At 41.6% G+C, this 27,042-nt stretch overlaps 1 protein-coding gene across 1 annotated transcript in view; it reads left to right on the top strand.

Annotated features, from left to right (window-relative positions):
• The window catches only part of GALNT12 (polypeptide N-acetylgalactosaminyltransferase 12), an 86,297-nt gene that overhangs the window by 10,743 nt on the left and 48,512 nt on the right, over nt 1–27,042 (top strand). Inside the window, exons 2-5 of the mRNA XM_074945101.1 lie at nt 8,697–8,866; nt 13,284–13,473; nt 18,617–18,802; nt 21,836–21,953. Of these exons, the coding sequence (XP_074801202.1) occupies nt 8,697–8,866; nt 13,284–13,473; nt 18,617–18,802; nt 21,836–21,953 (664 nt within the window). The remainder of the gene's footprint in view (nt 1–8,696; nt 8,867–13,283; nt 13,474–18,616; nt 18,803–21,835; nt 21,954–27,042) is intronic.

Consider the following 27,042-nt stretch of genomic DNA (forward strand, 5'->3'; position numbering starts at 1 on the left):
TCTGAGGAGACTCCATCCCATCCTGGCAGATGAGGACCTGGCATCAGTTATTTGCACCTTCAGTTCTCAGCTGGACTACAGCAATGCATTATACCTAGGCATGAAGTCTTTGGCACTTACAAAATTGCAGCTGGTACAGAATTCTGAAGTACATCTCTTCAGCCATACAGGCTACCATGAGTACATCAAACCTGCCCTTAACTCTCCCATAGAATATTGAATCAAGTTTAAGGTCTCAGTCCATGGCCTGGGTCCTGGATATTTAAAAGACTGCCTGAAGCTCTGGGATGCAGACCGTGGTTGACAACTACACTCCTTTGTCACAGTGGAATTCTGCAATAAAATAAATAAATGAAAATAAATAAACTCTGCAGTGTTTTGTGTAGGGAACAGACCTCCTTGGGAACTGGTCCACCATTGTGGATAGAACTTTCTGAGGAACTAAGGAACATCACAAACTTCACCACCATCTCCTCCAAGTGTGAGGTGCGTTACTTTGATTTTTGCCTTCTCTAACATAAAAACAAAGCAACATGTACTGTTAAAAAAAAACCAATCAAACCCACAACTTGCAAAAACAAGATACCATTGCACACATGTCCCTCCTCAGGGAGCAGATGAGAGAACAAATGCCATGACAGATGTGTAGTCATGTTGCTTAATGCACTACTGGAAGGCTCTCAGATACCACAGTGATGAGCATGGTATAAGAATCCATATAGAATGGAATACCCATTTAATTCATGTAGTTACCCCTACATGGATTGCTTAATATAGTAACACACTGAAATAAACTGTACTACTGTAAGCCTCATTTTACATCTATGCAATATATCTACATTAGGCATTTGTATCAGTGTAATTACAATCAATGTAGTTAGACCTTTGCAAGTTGCTCTGTCAAGTTGACAAGGCTTCAGACAGACTATGGAAAGAGCTGTAGTCCTACTTGAGTGAGCACTAATCCTTGCAGGTATGGGAACTTAAACTACGTTGTAACAAGTTTCCATACATGATCTTCTCCGTTTTTTGACGGTTCTGGGTAGATATTGCATCTCCTTTGCTGTTTTCTCCAAAAACTACAGAGTCTAGTGGACTTCACAAACAGCTTTGTTCTGTCCAGATAAAAGTAGAGCCCTCTTCACATCTAGAGTGTATAGATGGGTCTCCCAAGTGAGGGTGTGGATCTTGGGGTGGTAAGTCAGGAGCAGAGTGTGACATGCATGTAGAAATCTGTGATCACCTTAGGAATAAAGTTTAAGTGTGGTCTAAGAATCACTTTGTCCTTATGAACATTAGCGTAAGGCAGGTCAGCCATCAGGGCTTGTAGTTTCGGCTGAAGTGATGGCTGTTAAGATGATGTTTCAGATGAGAGGTGTGAAACAGCATTCTCCTAGGGGAAATGAGTGGTGCTTCTATCAACTTTGTTAGCACCAAATTAAAGTCCTAAAAAGTGGCAATTCTTTCAGAGAAGGAAAGGTGTGGTGGGGTCCTTCAGGAATTTTGAGATTATTCAATAGGAGTATACATTAACTCTCTGTATTAGCTTGTGATATGGCAATGAAATGGATCTGGATAGGTAGTAGAGACAGTCCTAGTTTCTTTAGATGTAACAGTCTAAGATGGAGGAGACTAATCACTTGGTAGCCTTTCTTCCTGGCCCATGTTGAAAATCTCTTCCAGTTTTGGGTGTAGAAGTTCAGAGTTGAAGGTTCCCAAGTCGGTAGCAGAATTGCTTGAACTTGAGAGAACCAGTTTCGGTCTGTGAAAGTCAAATGCCTAGAATCTGTGCTTTCCAGATGCAGAGACTCAGGATTGGGGTAGAGAACCCAACTGTCCTTCTGGGACTAGAGATCCTCAGACATAGGCAGATAGTCAGGATATTCGTAAGACAGCTCTAGAAGGTGAGTATCAGTGCTGCTTTGGTCATGCTGGAGGAATGACAGCCAAGAGTATTTTTTTCTGTCACAATGAATATTTTGAATTATCAGAAGGATTAGAGGAACTGGAGAAAAGGTGTATTGCAGGTTTTTGCTCCAGCCCAAGAAGAATGTCTGTCTCCTGTTTTGTCCTTGCCGACCTGAAGATTGTAAGGAGGCTCTTCACATTTGATCTGAGGCAAAGAGGTATATGTTTGGAAATGCCTATCTCCTTGATGAGACTTCACCAACAACAACTTCAAGAAACATTCTTGGGGGTCTCGAGTCTTTTTCTGCTGATATAAGCTGTCTGCATGTTTCTAAGCTGCAGAGACATTGGGTATATTGTGGGCCTCATATCAATTCCAAAGACCCACAGCTTTGTTGCAAAATGTTCAACAATGAGCTCTGCTCTGATTGTTTAATTAGTTCTTTGATATGGCAGTGTCTTTCAGTGGCTGAATAATCTACCTTGAAGAAATTGCTGAAATAACTTCAGGGCCCAGTGAATGGCTCTAAGATCTAGAATATTTATATGTATCTTCTTGCTTGTTACTGATACCTTGATCTTCTAGTTCTTTTAAGTGTGTTTCCCAATCCAGATGGAAGAATGAAAACAATGGCAAAGGGAACTAGTGGACTGCAATAAATTCCTTTTAGCATGCAGTCCCTGCATTCCCACCAACGGAGCTGTGTTAGGGTTTTTGTTGAACTGAAGAGAAGAAAGTCCAAACTGTCCATATAGGAGGGTGTAGTTTGGGGATGTTCAGTGTTATACAGACCCTACGTGTGACTGAGTATATGATGTTATGTATGTGAATGAAGTTCCATCAGTGTGAGAGAAAATTGTTGTCTGATGTGGTTTAGTCGTTAAGGTAGACAGGGCTTGTAGTGTGTTTAGATATGTGACCTGGCAGAAAGATTCTTCCTAACGCTGAATCCAGAACTGCACCTATGCAACATATCAGGGACAGGGAACAAGGATGGATTTTCCCCAGTTTATTTGCATACCAGAGTCTGAAAATCCACATCCATGTCTTTCTGTTTGTGCCTGGCTGGATCTTCCTCATATGATCTGGTGGTCTAGGTAGGAGAAGGTAGATGAATCCCCTGATGTCTCAGCTGTGCACCTGCCACAACTAGAACTCATGTCAAGTGTGATAGGACAATTAGGCAGGCCAAAAAAGAATTTGAAGAGCAAATAACAAAAAACACAAAAACTAACAGCAAAAACTTTTTAAAGTACATCGGAAGCAGGAAGCCTGCCAGACAAACAATGGGGCCACTGGATGATCGAGGTGCTAAAGGAGCACTCAAGGAAGACAGTGCTGTTGTAGAGAAGCAGTATACATTCTTTGCATTGGTCTTCACTGCAGAGGACATGAGGGAGATTCTCACATTTGAGTCATTCTTTTTAGATGACAAATCTGAGGAACTATCCCAGATTAAGGTGTCGGTAGAGGTAATTTTGGAACAAATTGATAAATTAAACAGTAATAAGTCACCAGGCTCAGCTCGTATTCACCCAAGAGTTCTGAAGGAACTCAAATATGAAATTGCAGAACTACTAACTGTGGTGTGTAACCTATCTCTTAAATCAGTCCCTGTACCAGATGACTGGAGGATAGCTAGCGTAACACCGATTTATTTTTAATGTCTCCATAGGCGATCCTGGCAATTACAGGCCGGTGAGCCTAACTTCGGTACCAGACAAATTGGTTGAAACTATAGTAAAGAACAGAATTCTCATACACACAAATTAACAAAATATGTTGGGGAAGAGTCAACATGGCTTTTGTAAAGGGAATTCATGCTTCACCAATCTATTAGAATTCTTTGAGGGGGTCAGCAAACGTGGACAAGGGTGATCCAATGGATATATAGTGTAATTGGACTTTCAGGAAGCCTTTGACAAAGTCCCTCACCAAAGGCTCTTAAGCAAAGTAAGCAGTCATAGGATAAGATGGAAAGTCCTCTCATGGATCAGTAACTAGTTAAAAGATAGGAAACAAAGGGTAGGAATAAATGGCTAGTTTTTACAGTGGAGGGGTGGGATCATTGTGAGTCATCTTGGATATTTCTCTGAAAATATCTGCTCAATGTGTACCAACAGTCAAAAAGCTAACAACAGCATGTTAGGAACTATTAGGAAAGGGACAGATAATAAGATAGAAAATATTATAATGCCATTATATAAATCTATGGTACACCCTCATCTTGAATACTGCATGCAGTTCTGTTTGCCCCAAAAGATATATTAGAATTGGAAAAAATACAGATAAGGGTAACAAAATGATTGAGGGTATGGAACAGCTTCCAGGTGGAGAGAGATTAAAAAGACTGGGACTGTTCAGTTTAGAAAAGAGATGATTAAAAGGAGATATGTAGAGGTCTATAAAATCTGAATGGTGTGGAAATGAATAACGCAGTGTTATTTATCCCTTCACATAACACAAGAACCAGGGATAACCCAAAGAATTGATTAGGCAAAACGTTTAAAACAAACATAAGGAAGTACTTCTTCACACAATGCATAGTCAACCTCTGTAACTCATTGCCAGGGAATGTTGTGAAGGCCAAAAGTATAACTGGGTTCAAAAAAGAATTAGATAAGTTCATGGAGGATAGGTCCATTAATAGCTAGTAGCCAAGATGGTCAGAGACACAATCCCATGCTCTGGGAGTCCCTAAGCCTCTGACTGCCAGAAGGTGGGTCTGTTCTATTCATTCCGTCTGGGTCTGTAACCAATCACTGTTGAAAGAAAGGATATTCAGCTAGATAGACCATTGGTCTGAGTCAGTATAGCCATTCTTATGTTCTTCATTTGGCGTATCCTTTCAGTGCCATAGATAGACTGAAAAGTAGCACTCCATAGTGATAGTGCTTCTTTTCCACACATAACCTCAGATATTTGTAATGTGTTTCTGGTGGCTATGAGGAAGTAGATGTATTTGGGACTGAGAACCACAAACCAATCGTATTAGGAGAGAGAAAAGATGATGATGATTCCCATAGTCATAAGCTTGAACATAAAAGCTGTGATGAATCTGTGTAGCCTTCTCAGAGCCATGCTAGGACCATGCATAACATGCATGTGCCTGTACCCCCTTCTTTACTTGATGGATGTGGTTCCTTTTCTGATGAGTCACATTCCTCCTAAAGTACTGTCTTGTGAGAAGGATGCTTGAAGGAGCGAGGGAAGGGGATGGTGGTTTTACAGGGAGTGTGATGTAAAACTGAATGGTGTATGAATTGTAGAGGATATCCAAAGCTCTGAAGTAAAATGTCATTTAAAAATGAAGAGAATTTCAGAAAGGAAGGGGTGCAGAAGTATCAGAATAGGTGTCACGTTCTGGGGGTGCAATTCAGACCAGTGAGGGGTTGTGTCACTGCCTGCCCTGTAACTCTAGGTGCCTCAAATGCCCTGTTGCGGTGGCTCACACACCAGGATGCCAGCAGACGTGCATCCAGGTCACGCCTTGAGTGTCTGTGTGCTGTACAGCCCTGGATCAGCAACTCTCACTCCAGCAGCCTGCCTACAGCACAAGAGCCCCATCCTGGCTTCCATTAGCCTTGGTTACTCTTGCAGGGTGACCCCCAGCACACCGCAAGTCCTGATGTTTCCCAAAACCATCTGCCCTGAAGTGTCCAGTCACCTCCTGGACCACTCAGAGAAATAATAAGGTTGGTCTGGTTAAAGAGACAAACCACATTAGAGCTTATTAATTTAACTGGGGTAAACTGGTTCCCTTCAAGCACAGCACGGAGTTTTTTTACAGTAAAAAATAAAACAAATTTATTAATAATAGGACCTAGTAAAAAGAATAAAGTTAGAAAGGGTTACAAACAAATAAAAGTGCAAACAGACATCTAAAAGCCTAACCCTTAATCTAGCAAGGTACAGGCTGAAGATGGTTCTCTCTCCAATTATTCTTCTTCCCAGCCGTGGCTGACTTTCCCTCGGTCAGGACCTTCTACAGAAGTACAAGATGCTGGCTTCCCTTGGCTTCTTAGGTGAAAAGTCTTAGCCTAAGCACATTTCTCACCTCAGTTCACAGAGACGTCAACCCCTCTCCCCCAACTGGTTGAAGGACCCTTCTTTCTCTGCTTTGCAAGAACTCTGGCCCCTTGTGTCTGTGTAGTGATAAATGCCAAAATGGCTTTCTGCCTCTGTTCCTTATATCTCTCAAAGTTCACTTACCTTGTTTCGAGAGGCAGGATGACATCATGCTGTTCTTCGCTTCCTGTGATCTTTGCAGCCTGTTGCTTATTGGAATGTAAATTGGGCATCCATTGGTTTTGGTCGCACCTTGCTTAATTTCATTGGAGACGGGTAGAGAGCTGTGATGTTCCCTCCTGTCTGGGAGAGACCTGTCTCTCCCTTTCTTTGGTCACAAACTGTAAAGCACGCTATTAATTAGTATCCATCATTCCTTATTTAGCATTAATACATACGATTCACAATTATATTAATCATCAGTGTGTCATAGGCTTTCATAAAACACTTTACTCATCATATGTTTATAATACAGAAGTACTGTACAATCAGTTGATTCAGTTGCTTATCACTTGAGGTTCAGACCCCCTGTCTTTATAGCCCAGATAAAGTTTCTCTTCCCAGCTGAGGTGTAGACCCCATGCTGTATCCTTCCCCACTTGTTAGCTTGATAGGGTTTTTTTATCTCATATGTAAATGTACCTTCATTCTCTCTGCCTGACGACCAGGCTAGTCAGAAAAATAAGCATATTCCTTTGTCTAGGGCAGGCTTGTTTGCCAACATACCTCACACAAGAATATTAATGATCAGTGAGTTATTAGTTTTCCAATGATTTCTTACATGCCACGTATTATATACAGATTAAGACATCAGTAAATTGGGGTACACTGAACTGGTCAGGCCAGCTGAAACTCATTACATGATACCAGTGAGCCCTTTGCCCCTGAAGAAATTCTTCTTCTAAAAATCATGGAATGAGTAGAGACACTGGATTTATGGCTTATTACAACACTCTATAACCCACTTAAGCCATCCCCCCAGCTTTTCCCCCCCCTATGACTAGAGAGGAGGCCACCTCATCTGGAAATATGTGTTAATTACTTATGTGCCCTTTGAAATATGTGTTAACTCCTTATGCTAAGCAATCTGTTTCATCTTATATTTATCTGTGACACCTCTGAGTACATTTCACAGACCTGAAGAAGAGCTCTGTGTAAGCTCAAAAGCTTGTCTTTCTCACCAACAGAAGTTGGTGCAATAAAAGATATTACCTCACCCACCTTCTCTTTTTCATAAATGTGTTGTGTTGTGTTGAATACCCCAGGGGTAGGTGAAATGGTTCAAACTAAAAACCTATTTAACAGAGTTAAATACAAAAAAAAAGAGAGAGAGAGAGCGCGAGAGAGAGGGGATGTAATGTTGTGGTAGTATAGTTAAATACACAAGTCAGGAAATGCAAAAAGGTGAGGTATAACTGCTAGCTTTTAAATTAGAGTAGTTCCCTGGGGGTTAGACTAGATGACCCATGTGATCCCTTCTAATCCTATGATTCTATATATGTTGTATTTTCTATTCATGTTTTTATGGTTAAATAGTAGAAGGCGCAAACATCAACATTTATACTTATGGTATACATTCCATTCTAAAGGGCTAGGAGGGTCTTAAGTTTGCAGTCTAGTCATCTGGTAGATTTGGAAGTTTCTTGAGACAGTGCTTCTACTGGTGTAGAAAAATAGCATTTTTGTAGTAAATCATTTTTGAGGATGGGTAAGCCACAGCAAATTCAATCTATTTGACATGGAACTGTTGCCAGGCAGCGGCATGGTATATTCTGCCCTCTATTTCTATATTGCAAGTAAAAATGCTGAAAAATATAAATTCTGTTCTCAGATTCCTTGATCTTACTCTCTGATCACAAAGCTGTAAAAACCTTATTGATCACCGTATGTTTGGAATTGTACAACTCTAGTCTTGGGTCTATTGTTGTAGATCAGCCCAGGAATTCTGTGTGAACTTTTTAATCAAGAGATACTAATATTTTTGGTGCCTGATGGCCATTTTTCAAAATATTTAGCAGGATTGTGAATTTGTTCTCCTTCTGCAAAGCCAATTATGTGTGTAGTTTTATGCCTTTCTCTGGTCTTGAGGTTTTTAGTATCATGTTCCAGCATTTTTATGGTCTTCTCAGAATTATGGCACTTTGTTGCACAAATTCCATTGTCTTTATCTGTCACTGAATTTTCTTTAAATATATTTTGGCTTTTTCTGTAGTAGCAATTTTGCTGTTGAGCACTTCCACTTTGTTCTCTAGCTTTGCAAAGTTAGCCTCCAGGACAAAAATTAAGTTATCGGTAACTTAGGTGAAAAATAATAGCAGATCTTAGTTGCTGCAGTTTCCTCATTGGGTGTGTCTTCCTGTGGTGAGCTGGAGGCTCCAGCATTTTCCCCATTATAGCATTCTTCTTTAATGTGAAGTCATCTTCTGATGGGACAAAGATTGCATGTGAATGAGCCAGAGACATCTTCCCTTGTCTTTTTAGATGTTTGGATATTTTCGAAATATAAATGTAAAACTGAAGAAGTTACACTCCCCCTGAATAATAGCTACCTCACTAAGCACATTACATGATCTCCCTCATTGTTCCTTTATATCTTTGATGTGTTCTTGCTAAAAAAAAAAATTAGTAAGCACTATATGCAGTCTTCATTTGAAAACTGTTTTCTGAAAATTTACAGATAATTTCACACTTTTACTAATTTGGGTCCCCTTATTTACAGGTGCAAAGAGAAGAAATACGATTATCATAACCTGCCAAAAACCTCAGTTGTAATAGCTTTTTATAACGAGGCTTGGTCAACACTTCTGCGAACAGTTCATAGTGTTCTTGAGACATCCCCAGATATTCTGCTGGAAGAAGTTATCCTGGTGGATGATTATAGTGACAAAGGTAGGTATTTCATTGTATAAATAACTGTACTCTTCTCAGACAGACAAGGTGGGTGAAGTAAAAGTCTGCAGGAGTAGAAAGTATACTGATATGGTAACGGCTCACTAACATTTTGCAGTTGTTATGTTTAGCCATGCTGTAGCTTGAAATCGCTTTTACTTTGCCATGCTGGTGGGACTGTCAGATTCAGTGTCTTGTTCAGCAAGTTGAGAGGAGGAACAGTCTAATGTCTATAGTGCTAACCTGAGACTTCAGAGATCTGGATTCAATTCCCTGGTCCACTGCAGGCTTCCTATGTGACTGTGGGCAAGTCCCTTTAATCTCTGTAGGCCTCAGTTCCCCATCTGTACCTAACAAAGTAGTTATGATGATAAAGACATTGAAGATTGTGAGGCACTCACATGCTACAGTAGTGGGGACCCAGGTAAGATAGATAGCAGCTAGAAATATGTGTCATAAAAATATTAGGTGTAGTTTTGTCTGCCACTCATAATGTAAGATCCTTATACTCTGGCTATTTGCAAATATTGTTATATGAAAGAAATGGCTTACTGGCCGGGGATATCTTTTTTTTTTTAATTGCTACTTATTTTTTAAAAGCTTTCAGGATTTTGAGAGATACTGCTTATATATATATAATGCATGTTTACAGTTCTTTCATTCTAAAATATCACTTCAAATGTATGTGGAAGAATTAGGTATATTTTTCATACTCCTGTGGAATAGTTTATTAAAAGTAAGGGTTGTATTTGTAGAGTACAAGGAAGATAGTGGATGGCAATACTTCTGTCCAAAGTCCACATGAGGGGGGAAGTATGGAAAATTCTGAAAAATTAATTATCAAGAACATTCTTCTACTAACATAACTTGTTCGAAATTCTTACTTTTCCCTTTTTTAAACCTCTACTTCATTTCCCTGCACTGTTAATTGATATGGCCTACAGTGAAGGATTGTAGAATGGATGTAAAATTTTATACACAAATGAGTGATGCATTTAAGCCACTGGTCTTTTCAGTTTCTACAAAGTTCTGCTCTTTTCTGCCACAACTTATTTCTGAATATTTTTCTATTATATTAGCGCATCTAGATTCAGAAGTATTACTCAACGATTTTTTTAATTGTGATGTACTTAATAAAAAAGGATATCTATCACAGTTTGTGTATCTTAAAACAACTCTTAAAAAACTACTTTAAATGTATATATTTTGAAATATACATTTTATGTTTCAACATATGCAATATAGTAAGCTATTGTCCACAACTTACTGGTATTTATTTTTGAATGTGTAATAAAAATACTGTAAATATCTTAAATGACCACACTAATGCAACATAAAGATTGGAAAATATAAATATGTACTTCAGGGAATGGTTCCCTGCATGATCAGTCACCGCACAGCTCCTAATCATAGGTGCTGGAACTAGGGGTTCTGGGGGTGCTGGCTTGAAGTGATTTCCATTATACACATGGTTTACAGTTTGGTTCAATGGCTCTTAGCACCGCAATATAAAAATTGTTCCAGAACCCCTGCTCCTAATTGCTGAACTGACTGTGATGGTCCATTCTCGTGGAGCATTTGAGCATACTCCATCCCAGGGATGCAGAGCCTGAGCAAGAATTCTCCTGCAATTGATCCTCCTAGCGGTCATGTGGCCAGGCAGTAGAAGTGAGAGCCAGGAGACTCTTTTCTGGACTCTCAGTGGGCTCCCCCAGCAGCCAGGCAATGTGGAAGAGGAGGAGGAAGAAGCTAACTGATTCAAATGTAAAGGAGAGGCAAAGAGGGGGACAGGAACAGGAGCTGTGTGAGAGGGACAGAGACAGGACATGGCAACAGGAGCAGAGGGGGAAAGGGACGGGGCAGAGGGGTGGAGATTTAAAATTAAGCCTATCTCACTGTTGGAGCAAAATGATTAAATCAATACAAACCTAATATTCTTTTTTAGGACAGTCTCCTTTTCACAGATAAATTGGTCTGCTTTTCAGCCCCTTCCTAAACTTTCACCAAAATGTTTACAGATAGAAGACTGATTACTGAAATATTGTACTATTATTCATGCAAATGGGACGATTTCTGCCATTGTACTTTTTTTAAAAGAAAAACATATCTCCAAGTCCAGTCACTTCCAGATTGCATTTTCAGCAGCTAAAATTATTTAAGGGACTGCTAAGAGTATGTACAGGAATTATGCCCTTTTAGTTGGGTTTTCCAAAATGCCTGCTCTGATTTTTGTTTGTCATCTCTCTAAAAAACCCAGAAAGTCCACTTTGAATATGTATGGAGCAGTAACCATTTGCTGGTTATAGTGTCCTGATGACACACAGGCATTGTACCTAGTCAGGCATATTGCACACAAACACTGGAATAAAAGTGTAATTGCATTTTTACAGTTTCAACTGATAATCTTGATATTGCAGTGGATTGCAACTTTCAACTCATTCCAAATGAACATCAGGGAGGGAGCCTGGATTTTTATGCATATTAGTCTGCCTGAAACGACTTTCAGCCTCTTGATCAAGACCTTCCAACACAACCCCATGAAGAATTGGAGAGCTCCGCTGTATACCACGTGAATTTTGTTTTCGCAGTTCAAAAACCTGCTATCAGAAGCAAGTCACTCAGAGTGCTCAGCAGCTCAGGATCACCCCGCGTAATTCTGAGTGTTTTCTACATTGAGTTCTGGTCTGTGCCTGCTTTAGTGTTTTATACAGAGCTCCTCTTTTACACTGCAAAAACAGCAGCCCCTGGGCACATTTAATTTACACCTGAGGGTTATAGTTGTAAAGACATTTCCAACCCTCAGCATTGCAGAGTAAAGATTTTTTAGTGCACACCCTCTTTCTTTTCTAAAATAATATCCTTTCTTGCCTCTCCAAATAAATGTTTTCGCCTTGCTCTTATAAGGCTACTTAAAATGAATTTACATTGTCTCAGAATTCTCTCAACATAAACTTTTAGGTGCAAATGAGATGTACATTCTCTGAGCATTTCTTTACAATAGTGCCTGGACGTCCCCCAGAGTATTGGGGCCTTATTGTGCTAGGCAAAATGTATACTCCATAAAAATACGTAGTCTGTGACCTGAAGAACTCAGTCTCACCTGGAGTAGATATGTTAGGTACCTTTTTTTAAATAGGCACTCTTCAGAGTAGAACCACACTTGAAAAGAGTGCATTTTTCAAAAAATGGTATATACCAACTACACACGTACACCTTTCAATTGGAAATACGGGGTCAGGATCTTTGGTCCTGTCAAAGTCCCCTTTGCGCCATGGGAGCAGTGCAACCAGCTCCCTCAAACTTGCAGCTGAGCCTTTCCCAAGACGTAGAGAAATCTTTGACTGGTGTAAAACTGGTACAGCTGCTTTAACACAAGATGGAACAATTTTAAATAATAATTTCAATCATTTGGTGGTTTTGGTTGGTTGGTTGGTTTTAAATAATTGATTTAGATCAAGTTGAGGCTTGTAAAAACCAAAAATATTGAAAATTAAGGCCCTCACCCTCCAAACGCTTCAATAGGTACTCATGTGAGTATTCCCCCTTGATTTCAGTCGGACAGCTTGTCCATAAGTTAAGCAAGTGCTAACTTCGCAGCATCAGGATCTAAATTGTATTTTATTAAAAAACATTACTATTAGTAGCATAAAATCTTTATCACTTCAAAAGAAAATTGTTTCAGAGTTAATAAAGAAAAGCTGTTTAAACTTTCAATACAAGAACATAGTTATTGTGAATTTTTTGTACACACAGGTCAAAATGTTCAAAATAGGATTAGGCTCCTAAAAAGTGGTATTTTAAGAGCACACATCCTGAGTTCAGACTGCAAACCCTAATGAAGGAGAACAGCACAGGGAAAGCATTTCAGTTTTCTTGACTTGTGGAAGTTCAATATGTTGGAAGGTGTTGGTTGCAAATATAATATGGGCTGTTTATTTATCAATTTTGTATTTGAGTTTGTGGTGGTCTCACAATAAGGATGTTACTGTATTGGGCCCATAACTTGTTTTTTATAGCATAAATGGCCATTTTAAGTGTGAAACTTCTTAGTAAAAAAATCTATATAAAATTGAAAATGCTGCTAACAATTAGAAAACTAATTTAAAGAAACAAGTATAAATCATCCAAGTCAGCAATTAAAGGCTGTTAGAAAGGAAGAAAGCTAAGAACTAGCAACATGTAATTTAAATAAAATCTATTTTTAACAAGATATCATGATTTTTGTCCACCCTAGTTTTATATCGCCGGTTCCCTTGCCCTGTCCAGGTATAGGGGACATGCCAGGATTGGGAGAAGGGCTACAGGCCAAATCGCACAGCACTGTTATCAGTGTATTACAACAGTGCTTTAAATACTATTTTTATAACCTACTATGTACAATAATTTTACAATGATCTGTTCAACTTCTTTGTAACAGACCATTTAAAGAAACCTTTGGAAAACTATGTGGCTGATTTACGCAAGGTGCGTCTTATTCGCGCAAATAAAAGAGAGGGACTGGTTCGAGCTCGACTTCTGGGAGCTTCTCTTGCGAAAGGAGATGTTTTGACATTTCTTGATTGCCACTGTGAGTGTCATGAAGGGTGGCTTGAACCATTACTGGAAAGGTAAAGTTATACCAAATGTGCGTGTTTTTTTATTATAAACTTGAGAAAAAAGAGTCATCTGTTAAATTCCTGTGTTTTGTAGAGGTATTGAAAATATCATCGTTAACCACATCATCGTTAACCATAGTTGCCACAATGTGATTTCTGAGAGAATTCAAGTATTTGCTATTTGAAGTGCAAGAGAATGGTAAATATTCAATTTATTTAACAGCAAATTTTGTTTCTCTCAAGAACAGATTAATAGCCTATTGGAATTAGAGATTCGAAGATCCAATTTCCTTCTTCCTAAAGGGATGAAGGATTGTTGCCAGGAAGAGGGAACAATGTTTTATGTGGAACCCCGAACTTTTCGCCTAATTTGGTGTCTGTGATTAGAACTGGGTAACGTTTTTTGGCCACAGCTTTTTTCACTGAAAAATGCATATTCGGGTTGGCCAAACATATTGCAAATTTGTGTCGATTTTGGCAGCTTATTTCTGTTGGGGAAAAAAAGGGATAAAATTCAGAAATGTCAAAATGGTGAGTTTCAATGTTTTCACAGTGAACAGTTTCAGTCTTTCCGGCTAGATTCACAAGGGGACTTGCATTCACAAATTGGAGGAGCTGGCAGTGGTGTTACCTCTTGCACACTATAGAGCAGTGGTGGGCAACCTGCGGCCGTGAGGCCGCACATGGCCTATCAGGGTAATCCACTGGCGGGTCAACAGACAGTTTGTTTACATTTGCATGGCCACCCGCAGCTCCCAGTGGCTGCGGTTCACCACTCCCAGCCAATGGGAGCTGCGGGAAGCGGCAGCCAGCATGCCCCTGTGCCCCGCGCTGCTTCCCTCAGCTCCCATTGGCCGGGACTAGCGAACCGCAGTCACTGGGAGCTGCAGGCGACTGTGCAAATGTAAACAAATTGTCTGGCGGCCCGCCAATGGATTACCTGACAGGCCGCAGGTTGCCCACCAGTGCTATAGACCAAGGATTAGGGCATTCACCTGGGAGGGACAGACTGGGCTCAAGTCCCTGCTCCAGATCAGGGAATCAAACCTTGGTCTCCCACATCCCAGGTGAGTGCCCTAACCACTAGGCTATGAAATATAGGAGGGGGCACTACCACTGTGACTTCTCCTCCTCCATTCTGTGAATGCTACTGGCATTGAAGTTGCCTGGTGAATCTAACCCTTTGCTATTAATAGAAAAGTCTAGAAGTGTCCAACCTGAAATGATTTTTTTTCCAATTGTTTGGACCTGCCAATGAATCAAAAAATCATTTATTTTCACAGCTCTGTTGGTGACCACATTGTCAGCCTGGTAAGGGACCAAGGAACAGTTCTAGAGATATTCAGTTCTAGACAGAGGTTCACTAATCTCAGTGCAAGATACACATAAGCAAGTTGGAAATAAGGGCAAAGAAGACCTTGCCTTCCTAGTTTTCAAGCAATCTATCCTTTCCATATACGTATGGAATAAAAAGGGCTGGGTCAGGCACTATGCAGAAGAGTTTCCAAAGGGACTGAATTAAGGTTGTGTGTACCCACACTATGATTTGAGTCCTGTATACTCAGTGATGCTTTGATTTACAGCTGTCATTTGACACATATGCCACTTCCATCACAGAATGATGCAGAATCCAAGCCTTCATTTAACAGAACAAATCACGGAATACGCATCTACATTACATTAAACCATTTGTAATACTATTGCAGCTGCATCCATACACTACACAATCTACCTTTTTTAATACATTTTTCCTAATGCGAATGGAGCCATAGATGTGCCCATAGCAGAGGTTAGCTTCTCTCAGGATCTGTAAACAATGCCATACCTTTTTTCTTTTTTCTGCTCTCAAAGCCACATCCAGACCCCTTCTAATGCCAGAGCTACACTTGCAAATATTTACAATGCCTACAACAGACTTTACGAAGATTGTATTGAAGATAGGAGACTATATTAAACCCTTCCCAAAGGCACCAGCTCTTGCTGAGGCTAAAGGACATGATCCTCACCCATTTAAAGTCACTAGAAAGACTCCCATTGAGTACAGTGGACTTTGAAGAAGGGGCCAAAAAGTACAACTTTACAAAAAACACAAGTGATATTTCCAAAACTGCCTTACCCGAAGGGGTGTGGGAGCATGCATCACATTGACTTTCAATGGAAACATGCTCCTAAATTCCTTAGGCATGTTTAACGGCTTCCCACAGACTCACTGATTTTTTTTTAATTGACCCGTTACAAACAACCTGTCTGATTTGTTTCCCCTAAATTTAACCTCTGGGACAGGACCACGTATGGTAAATTCCAGATATATTAGATTAATTGTACCAGATTAAATGGGAAACAGCAAGAAAAGGTGATTAAAAGAATCAGGATTTTAATACCAAGCAATTGAAGAAACAACCTGACCTAGGAAGAGGTATTCTGTAAGTAGTTTAGGTAGGCCAGAAGGTGGCAGTCTTAGGAAGGACTTTGGATGAATAGTCTGATTTTCTTTACTGAAAATGTAGTGAATTGCCTTCCATATAGCTCTATACAAATCAGCCTAATCAGGTGATCTCAGAATCTGGATCCCTTTTGTTGAGGATGGAACATAAATTAACTGTTTCTTACTTGTGTACTGAATATACTTTGGGTGATCTGGTTCAGTCTTAGTTTGCAGAAAAAGCAGATTTTTTTTATTTTTTGTTTGTTTGTTTGTTTATCTGCTTTCCTTTGTAATTACACCTGTGTGACAGGTACCTTTTTTTTTTTAAATATACAGCAAAATATTTCTATGATTGGATGGAAAAATGTTCAGTGTTTCTTCAAGTTATGTGTGGATCCCACTGTAAGTGCACATGCCCCTCATCATGTACATGAAAACAGAGCTGTTTTGATAAGCAGTGTCCATCAGGGCTGTGCATGCATCCTGTGCTTCCTCATATCCCATATGAGCATGTGTCCATATAAAGGGCTGGGTGGCTTCATCCCTCTGTTCTGCCTGCTAGTTCTTCACTCAGGCTAAACTTCAAAACTTTCTAAAGTTTTTGGAGCCACTTCTGATCTACTGTATTGGACCACCATGAACTGATGCAACCCATTAGGACTCAAGTCTATTATTCAGACTCTGCCTCCCATACATACATCTTTGTACAGGGCTCCTTTTCATGGCAGACTCAAAACCTTCAGGCTTCAAACCCTGTGCATCCAGCGATGGACTAATCCCTCTGAAGGATGGGCACAGTAGGTGTCTCTATTTGCCTGGGGGAATTGCACATTCAGAGAAGATGATTGGTGTGCTTGTCTTCCTCTGCTAGAATGCGTAAGTCACGAAACACAAGGCTTAATCACCATCTGCTGGAACAGTCCATGAAGGTCTCCTCAGACCCTAAGGAAATGAGCTCTGGAATCCTGCTGGTGGACAAGCCAGCATGATCCAGCACCACACTGAGCAAGCAGGTGATGCCTAAGACTAGCATGGAGAAGATGGTGCTGAGAAAAGATCCAGCAGGTGTCAATAGCAGCTGAAGTCAGGTACTGAGAGGGCCACTCCAAACATGGAGGCAGAAGCTCAAGAAGGAGTGCAGTGTCCTCCCATAAGGACAAACACTGCTAAGTCTCCGGAGAGGAATCCACCAAGCCATGCAGGGTGTCAAGGCCTGGGGAGAAGCAGCAACCTACAATGCAGCAACTCCTTCAGCACCAACCCCAGCTCTAGTGATGCACCCCTTAGATTTGACCCTGGCCTGAGGAAATGGGACACATCGAAAGACCAAGCTGTCTCACCTCAGAGAATAAAAATCTGCTATAATGGTCAGGCTCTCTCACTGAACGTCAAGGCACTCTCCTTCAGGGATGTGAACGGTGTTAGACTCGCTGGAGCCCAGGGCAGAAGCTAAGCAGTGGGCCCCCACCCTGTCTTCTTTATCTGCTCACACACTGAATTTCTGCAACGTTTCTGAAGCCCAAGCCCCGCTGCATGGAGCCCCCTGTGGTGTGCGGTGCTGGGCAATTGCCCTGCTTGCTGTACCCCTAATGCTGGCCCTTTGTACCATCTCTGAGATCTGCAAAGCAGCTAAGTGAAGCAACCCACTAACTTTTGGTAGACATTCTGCGCTTGACATGGCAGCCAGGTTGGATGCCAAATTCAGGAGAGCAGTGCTTCAGTCACTTGTTGACAGATACAGCTGAAATCCCTCACTTCCACAATTCAGGGAGGATACAGCTTGTCTGTCACCTACAGAGGGATTGTCCACACTGACACATATTCAAGGAAGCAACAGTTACCCTACAGTAACTATTTTTCTTGTGATGTTGTAGTCTGTGTGTGTCACACAGCACACCCTCCATTCCTGCTTTTAGGAATCTTCGGTGACATGGGCTTTGGGTTGTGAGGGAACTGAGGGAGGGTCACAGCCACCCCGCCTTTTATGCTCTCATATACATAGGGCCCTACCAGTTTCACAGCCGTGATAAACACATCATGGACCATGAAATAAGCCCTTTCCCATGAAATCTGATTCCCCTGCTGCGCTGCTCCAAGGAGTGCCCCAGCCAGGGGGCTCCTAGCTCCAGCTGGGCTGGGGAGGGACAGGACTTGTCCATACCCTGCACAGCCGTTCTTGGGCGTGGGGAGCTCAGACCCACCTCCGGGAACCTCCTGCAGCTGCTGGAAGCAGGAGTCCAGCTCTGAAGGCAGCACAGAAGTGAGGGTGGCAATCCTGTGGACCCCCTCCCACAACAGGTTTGCGACCCCGGACAATCCCCTTTTGGGTTGGGACCCCCACAGTTACAACACTGTGTGAAATTTACCAGTTTTCAAATCCTATAGCCATGAGATTGACCATAATGGACCCTGAATTTGGTAGGGCACTATATATAGAAGTACTAGGAGACACAGGGCCCAAGTGCAGCCCCGATGGACACGGTTAACAAAAAAACCTCTGGTCTTGTGTGCATGAGGCACAGGTGCACCTACAGTGGGATCCACACTGACTACAATATCTCAAAGAACCACACCTACGGTAAGTAACTGTTCATTACTTGTATCCCAATATATGTAAAATGGGAGTAAAAACTTTACTTTTGTATTAATAAACCCTTTCTTTAAACCTGCCATTTCTAGTTTCTGCTAGTATCAACAAAAATAACTTTTTTTCTTTCTAAAATAATTTAGAATTGGGGAAGATGAGTCAGCAGTTGTGTGTCCTGTGATTGATGTGATTGAATGGAATACATTCGAGTACTTGGGAAATGCTGGGGAACCACAGATTGGAGGGTTTGACTGGAGACTGGTCTTCACTTGGCATGTTATCCCAGAGAGGGAGCAAAAAAAAAGAAGATCCAAAACTGATGTAATCAGGTGAATATTATTTTGATGTATCTTCATTTTAAATGTCAAATTTTATAAAATTTACAAATTTTAACTTCAGCTGAAGGTAAATAAAATAATTTGTATAACTAAGCACTTAGCATTCAACACTGAAACTGAAAATATAGAGTTTTAAAAAATTTGTTCTTTCTTTTTTTAATGTAGTTCCAGTCACCATGCTTTTGGCAACATTTTGCTTTTAAAAAAGAAATCTGCATTACTTTTGCTATGTAAATTGTCATGAATGCTTTTACTCAGGAAGCCTTTCTTGCCATATAAAATAGGTTTAATGCTAAATCTAATGGAATAACAGAAGAACACTTGAAAAAGATAAGGAAAGGAGACTTGGAGAGAATAGCACGTGACGATTTATGCACACAAATAAGAAGCCTGGCAAACAGGCAAGAGGCAATAGTTAAAATGAAATCATAAGATTTGATAGTACTGAAACAGGCAGCCTTACTCATATATTAGCAGCTTATTGGCCTATTAAGAGAGCTGGAAAAATCCATTAATCAAGAGTGAGTAGGAATTTTTCCTGGGTGAGTGTCATCAGTTTGTTCAGAATCTCAGCTTTTGATGATATTTAAAATAAAATTAAAAAAAAATCCCAAATATGAAAAATGTAAACCAATGCAGTGTTGTCTTTCTGTGTTTTCAGAGACACAGCTCTGGAGGAGACAGAGCAAGAGGGTGCATGCTGCTTAGGGCACTGGTGTATTATGGCCTGACAAGCAGTCTTGGTCCTTGGGCTAGTAGGTTTCGTATACATTTTTTAGGCCTTGCCTATCAACACCGGTGGGTTTAGTCAGAGTAGCTACGACTCCACATGAGTGATGGTGGCAGAATCAGGGCCTACGGGCTGATGAGTGCAACTATTCATTAGTGAGTCCTTACTCCATCAAGTAGTCTCATTTAACTAAATGGGACATACTCACATAGGTATGCATAAGGGTTATAATAATGGGTCCTAAATAAGAAGCTAAAATGGGAAGGATACTGTCCTTAGGAGGAGACAGCAAAAGCAGTGAGGAGTAATGACACTGTGTATGAAATGTATCACAGGCAACGGAAGATGTAAGAGGAAGAGGTTATGATAATCTATTAAGTAAAGCTGGGGAGTGTTGGCAGAAATAAATGATTAATTGTACGTGGTTAGCATAGGCCTACAAACATTGAGCTACTGGAGAAGGCTTTTCTTGAGGAAAGCTACGTCAGCTCATATGGAAAGAAGTAATTCTGCAAGATCAGGCCATATCTACAGGTTCAAATCTAGATAGTGATGGTTCTCTCTTTATTCTCAAGCTAAATTGGACCAGATCCTCAGTTGATGTAAACTAGCATAGCTCCACGAACTTCAGTTAGCTACAGTGTTTTACACCAGCTGAGGATCTGGCCCATAGAATTCTGTATGGAAGTTTTAGATAAGACTTTAAACAAACATCCCACACAACAAACATATATTCAGTTTGAGCTCATGATGCATTTTTTGGAAGAGATAGGGTTTGCCCAGTATAATTGTACTGAATGGCTACTGATCCCTGCAGTTGTATAACATCCTGTGTGTTGCTGGGTGGATGCTGGCCTCCACCTTGGAGGCGTCTCCAGTTCAGCAGTGGATAGTATGCTCCAGGAACAGTATTTGTATTCTCATAATTTAATTAGTGGCCCCTGCCTTTATTTACAACCTATCCTCCAAAGCCTTCATCAAATACAGAATTATTCATTTCTTCATAGGCTTTTTAGGGCTCTTGTCACCAGAATATCTGAGTGACTCACAAACATTAAAGAATTTATCTCCTCTGAGAGATGAGACCATTATTGTTTAAAGATGGAGAAACTAAGACAGTAGTGCAGTACTTCTCAACGTATTTTGGCTCACAACCCCCCAAAATAGTTTAAACATACATATTCCACAGCTCACTAAGTCACAGGATCCTTTGGCCACAAAAGTTTGTAGGATTATTTTTTATTGTGGTAAAAAATGGGTAGTTTTGGGGTGCTGGGTAGGAAATGTTTGGGCTTGTGGGGCTGCTGCTAAGAGATAATACAAGGCTCTGGGGATTATGGATCTTGGATAAGGGTGTATATAGTTAGCTGAGGGAGCAATAGTGTTGGGTGGGGGAACTGGCTTCTGTTTGTGGGGGGACAAGTGCTGGAGTGAGGCAGGAGAGTTGGCTGCTGGTGGAGGTTCTTCTGTCTTTTCTGCCTCACCTTGCTCCACCGGAACAGCATGCAGCTACAGGGCAGAGAACGTGCTGCTGCAATGCGTTGCCTGTTCGACCTCATTTTGACTTAGTAATGTGAATTGATCACTCAGCTAAAAATGTAGTAGTAGCCTAGGTGTAGTGATCACAACCTAATTAAATTTGTTATGTGCAAGAAGAATATAGTCCTGACAGCAATATATGTATTTGCTGCTTTAAAAGGGCCCACTCTTCCCACAGCTGAAAACAATTTATAGACAAAATTATATACATTCTATGTAGATAGCATTGCTCCACTGGAAACGACAGACTTGGATTTCCCTGGCAGACTTCTTGACTCAGAATCTGTCAAAATGGCTATTTATGTCACATTTTGGCCTCTCCAATTACATTAGTTAGGCACTGTCAACAAATTTAAAAAAAAACACTTGAGAGCATATCCTTTCAAGGGTTATACCCACTTTAGGGGCTTAATCCATTGAAGTCTGAGAGTTTTGTCATTGACTTAAGTGAGAGCAAGATTAAGCCCTTATTTTGTTGAAGGCAAGAGGCATGTATTTTCATTCATTACAAAGCAACTGTGTCCTGTGGTGACACTAAAATATACCTTGCTTTATCTTAATGTTATATTTACTTTCCCAGAATTTTTTTTGCAAGTCCATTCTTAATGCTTAAGTATTATATCACTAGGATACTTACCTGATGTGTTGTCTATTGTTGCTTTGTAATTAGAGAACAATTAAGAAAATAGTAGATGTACGTGTAGATTCCTCCCCCTTCGCCACACCCAATCCAGAATGATTTTTCTCTTGCATAGGTCTCCAACCATGGCTGGTGGATTGTTTGCTGTCAGCAAGAAATATTTTGACTATCTTGGCTCTTATGACACAGGAATGGAAGTATGGGGAGGAGAAAACCTTGAATTCTCATTTAGGGTAAGTGACACAATCAGCAATTTTGTTGGAGGGTAAAAACTGGCTTTATCTTACACTTGCTTCTTTACATCTTCTGCACAGGGAGGTAGGCTTAACATAGAGCTCTGTAAACGTGGCAGTATTTGCACAGAGATTTCCAAGAGTTTGTTTACATCATTCTTATGCTCCAGAAATTATACTTACCCCCACAGTGGTCATTTTGGAAGCAAAATGTGCAGAAATGTACTTTTATTCAGAAAGTCAGTGTGAAATTTTGAGAAGTGGGATGATGGCCATCTTTGAAAATTGCCTTTGGTGGACTGTGAAGTAAGGAGAGAGGATGGGAGGAAAGAGAGAAGTTTATAGCTATATTGACCCATACCTGGAACTTCTGTAGTGGTTGGAGTGAGAGGGAAGGTGGGAGGAGAGAAAGATATAGCAGCTATTGATAGAGCAGAGGCCAGACCGTGCTCCTTCAAAGCTTTACCCAGTTTGACTTTAGGAATAGACTGGGGGCATGAACAGCAAACCCCTTGCGAAGATGGTGAAAAGGGATGATCTACATACCTCCATCGCAATAAATTGGGATCACTGCCAAGAGGGCTCTCTTAAAGAGCACCCACAAAGCAGTGTACTGTGCAACAGGATGATGGTTGTGCAGTTCAGAGGTGGGAGAACTGCCATGCATGAAGTAGTAGCATCTCACGGGTGAGTGGGTCTGGCTAGTCTCTCCAGGGATAGCATTCGGAGAACAATCGAGGTAGGTGGCTATGCTAGAGTGGGAAGGGTTCTTGGTACAGAAGGAGGGAGGAGATAGAGGCCAACACATTTTGATGGCAAAAGGGCTTCTTGTCCTCTACTTTTTCTGTGATTACTGGTACTGCTGCAGTTTTCCAAGTGAGTACTGGCTGTTCATGCTTTACCCCATGTGGTTCTCCTCTTGCTAGAGGTGCATTGTTAACTTGTAGTCCAACTTAAGGTCACATTATCAGCTTGTGTGGGCTTCAGAACTGGGTACTTGGGATTTTATTGTTTTTGCTCATCACCAGAAAAGACTTTTGGCAATATTGGTATCTCTGTGGTAAATTACTCTTTTTTGTTGCACAGCTTGTCTCAGAATTGATTACTCATGGGTTAATGCCCGCCGCCTGTGGAATCTGGAGGTGGTCCATTATTGTTGCTGGAGCCTCCAGGACTAAGCTCCACCCTTCAGTTTAGGCCACCAGATATTCTGCTTCTGGTGGTGGAACAAGTTGGTGGTGCAGTTTCTCCTATTTTCTTTGAAAACCTTTTTATTTTTATTCATTTTTGTGCAGTGGTGACTTAGTCTTCCTCTTCGGTTTCCTCCACCCCAGATTAGGTTTCAACCACCTGGATTCGTCACTGCAGCACCCTCCTGCCAGCCTCCTCTGGCCCCACTCAGGCATGGCTGAGCTGTCCTGCAAACACCTGGCTTAAATATAATGTGAGGCAGCACTTGCAGGCTCTGCCAGCGGTGAAATATGCCCTGCCTGTTCCCAGAGCCAGGGGCTCGGAGTCAGACTGGCATGCTAGGTCCCCACCCTGCCCTGTGAAGTCACGACTTCAAAGCACAAAAGCCCACTTGGGGTTTCTGAGCTTTGGGAAGAGAACCTAAGGACAAGGAGAAAGCTATCTGGCCAGCTTAGTGGGCAAGTCCTACAAAAGAGCTGGGCTGGAGGTGGAAAAACCCTGATCCAGATACTGAAGAGGGTCCTCCGCTCCTTGGGGAAAGTAGCAGGGCTCCTACCCAGCTCCCCTTCCTCCCACTACGAATTGGGGGAGTTTCATGACACTCAGGGTAAGTGCTGCAAACCCTGGAGATTCCCAAAAGGCAAAAGCAAGTGTGTCCTTCGCAAGGCAATAATAAATATTGTTGGGGTGTGTCAAGGTTCCTCCCCCACTCTGAACTCTAGGGTACAGATGTGGGGACCTGCATGAAAAACCTCCTAAGCTTATCTTTACCAGCTTAGGTCAAAAATTCCCCAAGGTACAAAATATTCCACCCTTTTGTCCTTGGATTGGCCGCTACCACCACCAAACAAATACTGGTTACTGGGGAAGAGCTGTTTGGACACGTCTTTCCCCCCAAAATACTTCCCCAAACCTTGCACCCCACTTCCTGGACAAGGTTTGGTAAAAAGCCTCACCAATTTGCCTAGGTGACTACAGACCCAGACCCTTGGATCTTAAGAACAATGAACAATCCTCCCAACACTTGCACCCCCCCTTTCCAGGGAAATCTTGGATAAAAAGCCTCACCAATTTGCATAGGTGACCACAGACCCAAACCCTTGGATCTGAGAACAATGAAAAAGCATTCAGTTTTCCTACAAAAAGACTTTTAATAGAAATAGAAGTAAATAGAAATAAAAAAAAATCCCCCCTGTAAAGTCAGGATGGTAGATACCTTACAGGGTAATTAGATTCAAAACATAGAGAACCCCTCTAGGCAAAAACCTTAAGTTACAAAAAAGATACACAGACAGAAATAGTTATTCTATTCAGCACAATTCTTTTCTCAGCCATTTAAAGAAATCATAATCTAACACGTACCTAGCTAGATTACTTACTAAAAGTTCTAAGGCTTCATTCCTGGTCTATCCCCGGCAAAGACAGAATATAGACAGACACACATACCCTTTGTTTCTCTCCCTCCTCCCAGCTTTTGAAAGTATCTTGTCTCCTCATTGGTCATTTTGGTCAGGTGCCAGCGAGGTTACCTTTAGCTTCTTAACCCTTTACAGGTGAGAGGAGATTTCCTCTGGCCAGGAGGGATTTTAAAGGGGTTTACCCTTCCCTTTATATTTATGACAGGGTGATAATCAGAAGTTTAACCCCTTCTCCTTTACCTTCTCCCACTGAGAGTGTGTTTGCTGGGGCTTTTCTCTTACACAGATGCCGTCTCACAAGGCTCTGTACCATGCTCACTGCTCCCCACCCCCTTGCAGCATGTCTGGGCATGTGAAGAAGCCTGTCCCCACTGTGCAGCCCTGCTTCAGGCTGCAGCCTACTGGGAATTGTGCCTGGCTGGCTCCCAGCCCAGGGACCCTCACTCTGCCGGGGACGGGGCTAAGAGTCAGGCAGCAGTGGAATGGGATTTGTGCCTTGTGATCATCAGCCAGCCCTCGCTCTGCCAGGGACAGGGGCCTCCCTTTCTCCACCTCTCCCCTGCTCCAAGGCTGGCTCTGCACACTGGCCTTATGAGCAGTAGGCAGTCTGTGCCCAGACCAGAGGTACTTGCCAATTCCACTCCCCACAAAGTTGCACCTTCATGGGATTACAGGGAGGCAAGTGAGAATTCCCTTCTCATGATCAGATGATCCTGACTGACTGAGGAAAGCCCTGAGTGGTACTAGGTTGCTCCTACAGCACTCACCGGGGTGCTAACCACCCTGGGGGAGCAGGCAGACAGCCTTTCAGCTCCCACGGACATTTTCACAACTGAGGTATGTGTATCAGCACCCTCCTCTGTTATGTGGTCCCCAGGCCATGGTGAACGTTGTACTACCGTCCTCCTGTAAACAGTCAGGAGAAGAAATACCACACATGCATCACAAAAAAACAAACATCTACTGGAATTTTCCAGCACAGTACACCAGTGTCTTTCAAGTAACTCATTAATATTAATAAAAGATCTTCCCTTTCAAGCTTTATTAGATACATGGTTTCCCATTGATGCCTCCTTTGAGGACATCATAAGATCCAAATGGGGACATCTGATTAAACCAAATGTTAAACTAACACATTTGTACATAAACAAAGAAATTTCATACATTTTGGGAGTCTAAAGGTGCGGCAGTAGCTGTACCAGTGAAAGACATAATCACACCATCTGAAGGGGACTTTCTTCCAAAAGACCTCATAGACTACAGTAGTGATGGCACACAGCACAGCAATTTCAAAACCTCAGCAATAGCCTTTCAAACCAAAGGTTTTTCATACATTTAGTAAGGAAAGCCTACTGTGCAGCAAATAAGTGGCTCATTGTCTAAAGGAATGATCCTTGCTTGGATTGGGACATCTTGGGTTCTGTCTTGGTGAAGATGTGATTTGTGACAAGCAATGGTTCTAACTTGGCGGTTGCAAGGAAGCCATGTTATACCCACAAATAGCCATTGTTCATCCTAAATGGATATCCTGTGCAAACTTGCAGGTGAGGAGCCATTGGGGGAAAATCAGAGAAATTAGTAGCTGGGCTTGCAAAGAGGCCTCAGCCCTCACGGTCGAAGCCAGCATATCAATCTATTGTTGGCTACAAACACCAGTGGTATCCAAGAAGGGACTATTACCCGCACAGAGAGAAAAATCTGGAGCAGAAGCTTGTAAAGCAACCTAGAAGAACTGTCTTCCAACCACCAAAATCCTCATTATGGAAAGACAAAGAGCATTTGCGTACAAGCGTTCACATTTCCTGTACAAGATTCTTCCTTCTGATCCACCCTCATAACCTAGAGCTTTAAGTGGCTGGTTGTAGTCACAGCAAGGCACAGGTTGCATGTTATGCACCTGTACCCATGCATGGACAACATGCCAATCAGTACTCTGTCCAGAGAAAAAGACCCATTCTGAAATGAACAGCTGCTGGAAAGGATTCATAGCCACCAGTTCTTCAAAATCCAGAGGAGCTTTTGATCACAATGCAGAGAATTGCTCATCCAGGGCTCAAAACAGACATGGCTCTGGCTGTAATTTTACCACAATGATAAAGATGTGCAAAGATCCAAAATTTCATCACATCAAACATTTCCTGAGGCTCCTCAGTAGCCAATTATCTCCAATGGTTGGGATTCCTAGTGCCATGCATCCGCTTTGGCCCCTGAGTGGATTTCTCAAAATACACCTGCAAAAATTATTTCTAAGGACATAGAATCATGCACTCGATGCAACGTAAAATTAGGAGTCATTCTCAGATCACAGCTGAATGCCTCTTTGTGGGGAGGTAAGGTAAGTACATACAACATGCTGAAAGCCAGCCCAACTTTCACTCTAGACCTTTGCATACTCTCTGTGGCAGCAAGCATACTTGGAAAACAAATTTCCAAAATCTCACAGTATATGTCCTTTTAGTTTATTTCAACACCTTTATCAG

Source organism: Natator depressus, chromosome 2 (genome assembly GCF_965152275.1).
Source record: "Natator depressus isolate rNatDep1 chromosome 2, rNatDep2.hap1, whole genome shotgun sequence".
NCBI lineage: Eukaryota > Metazoa > Chordata > Testudines > Cheloniidae > Natator > Natator depressus.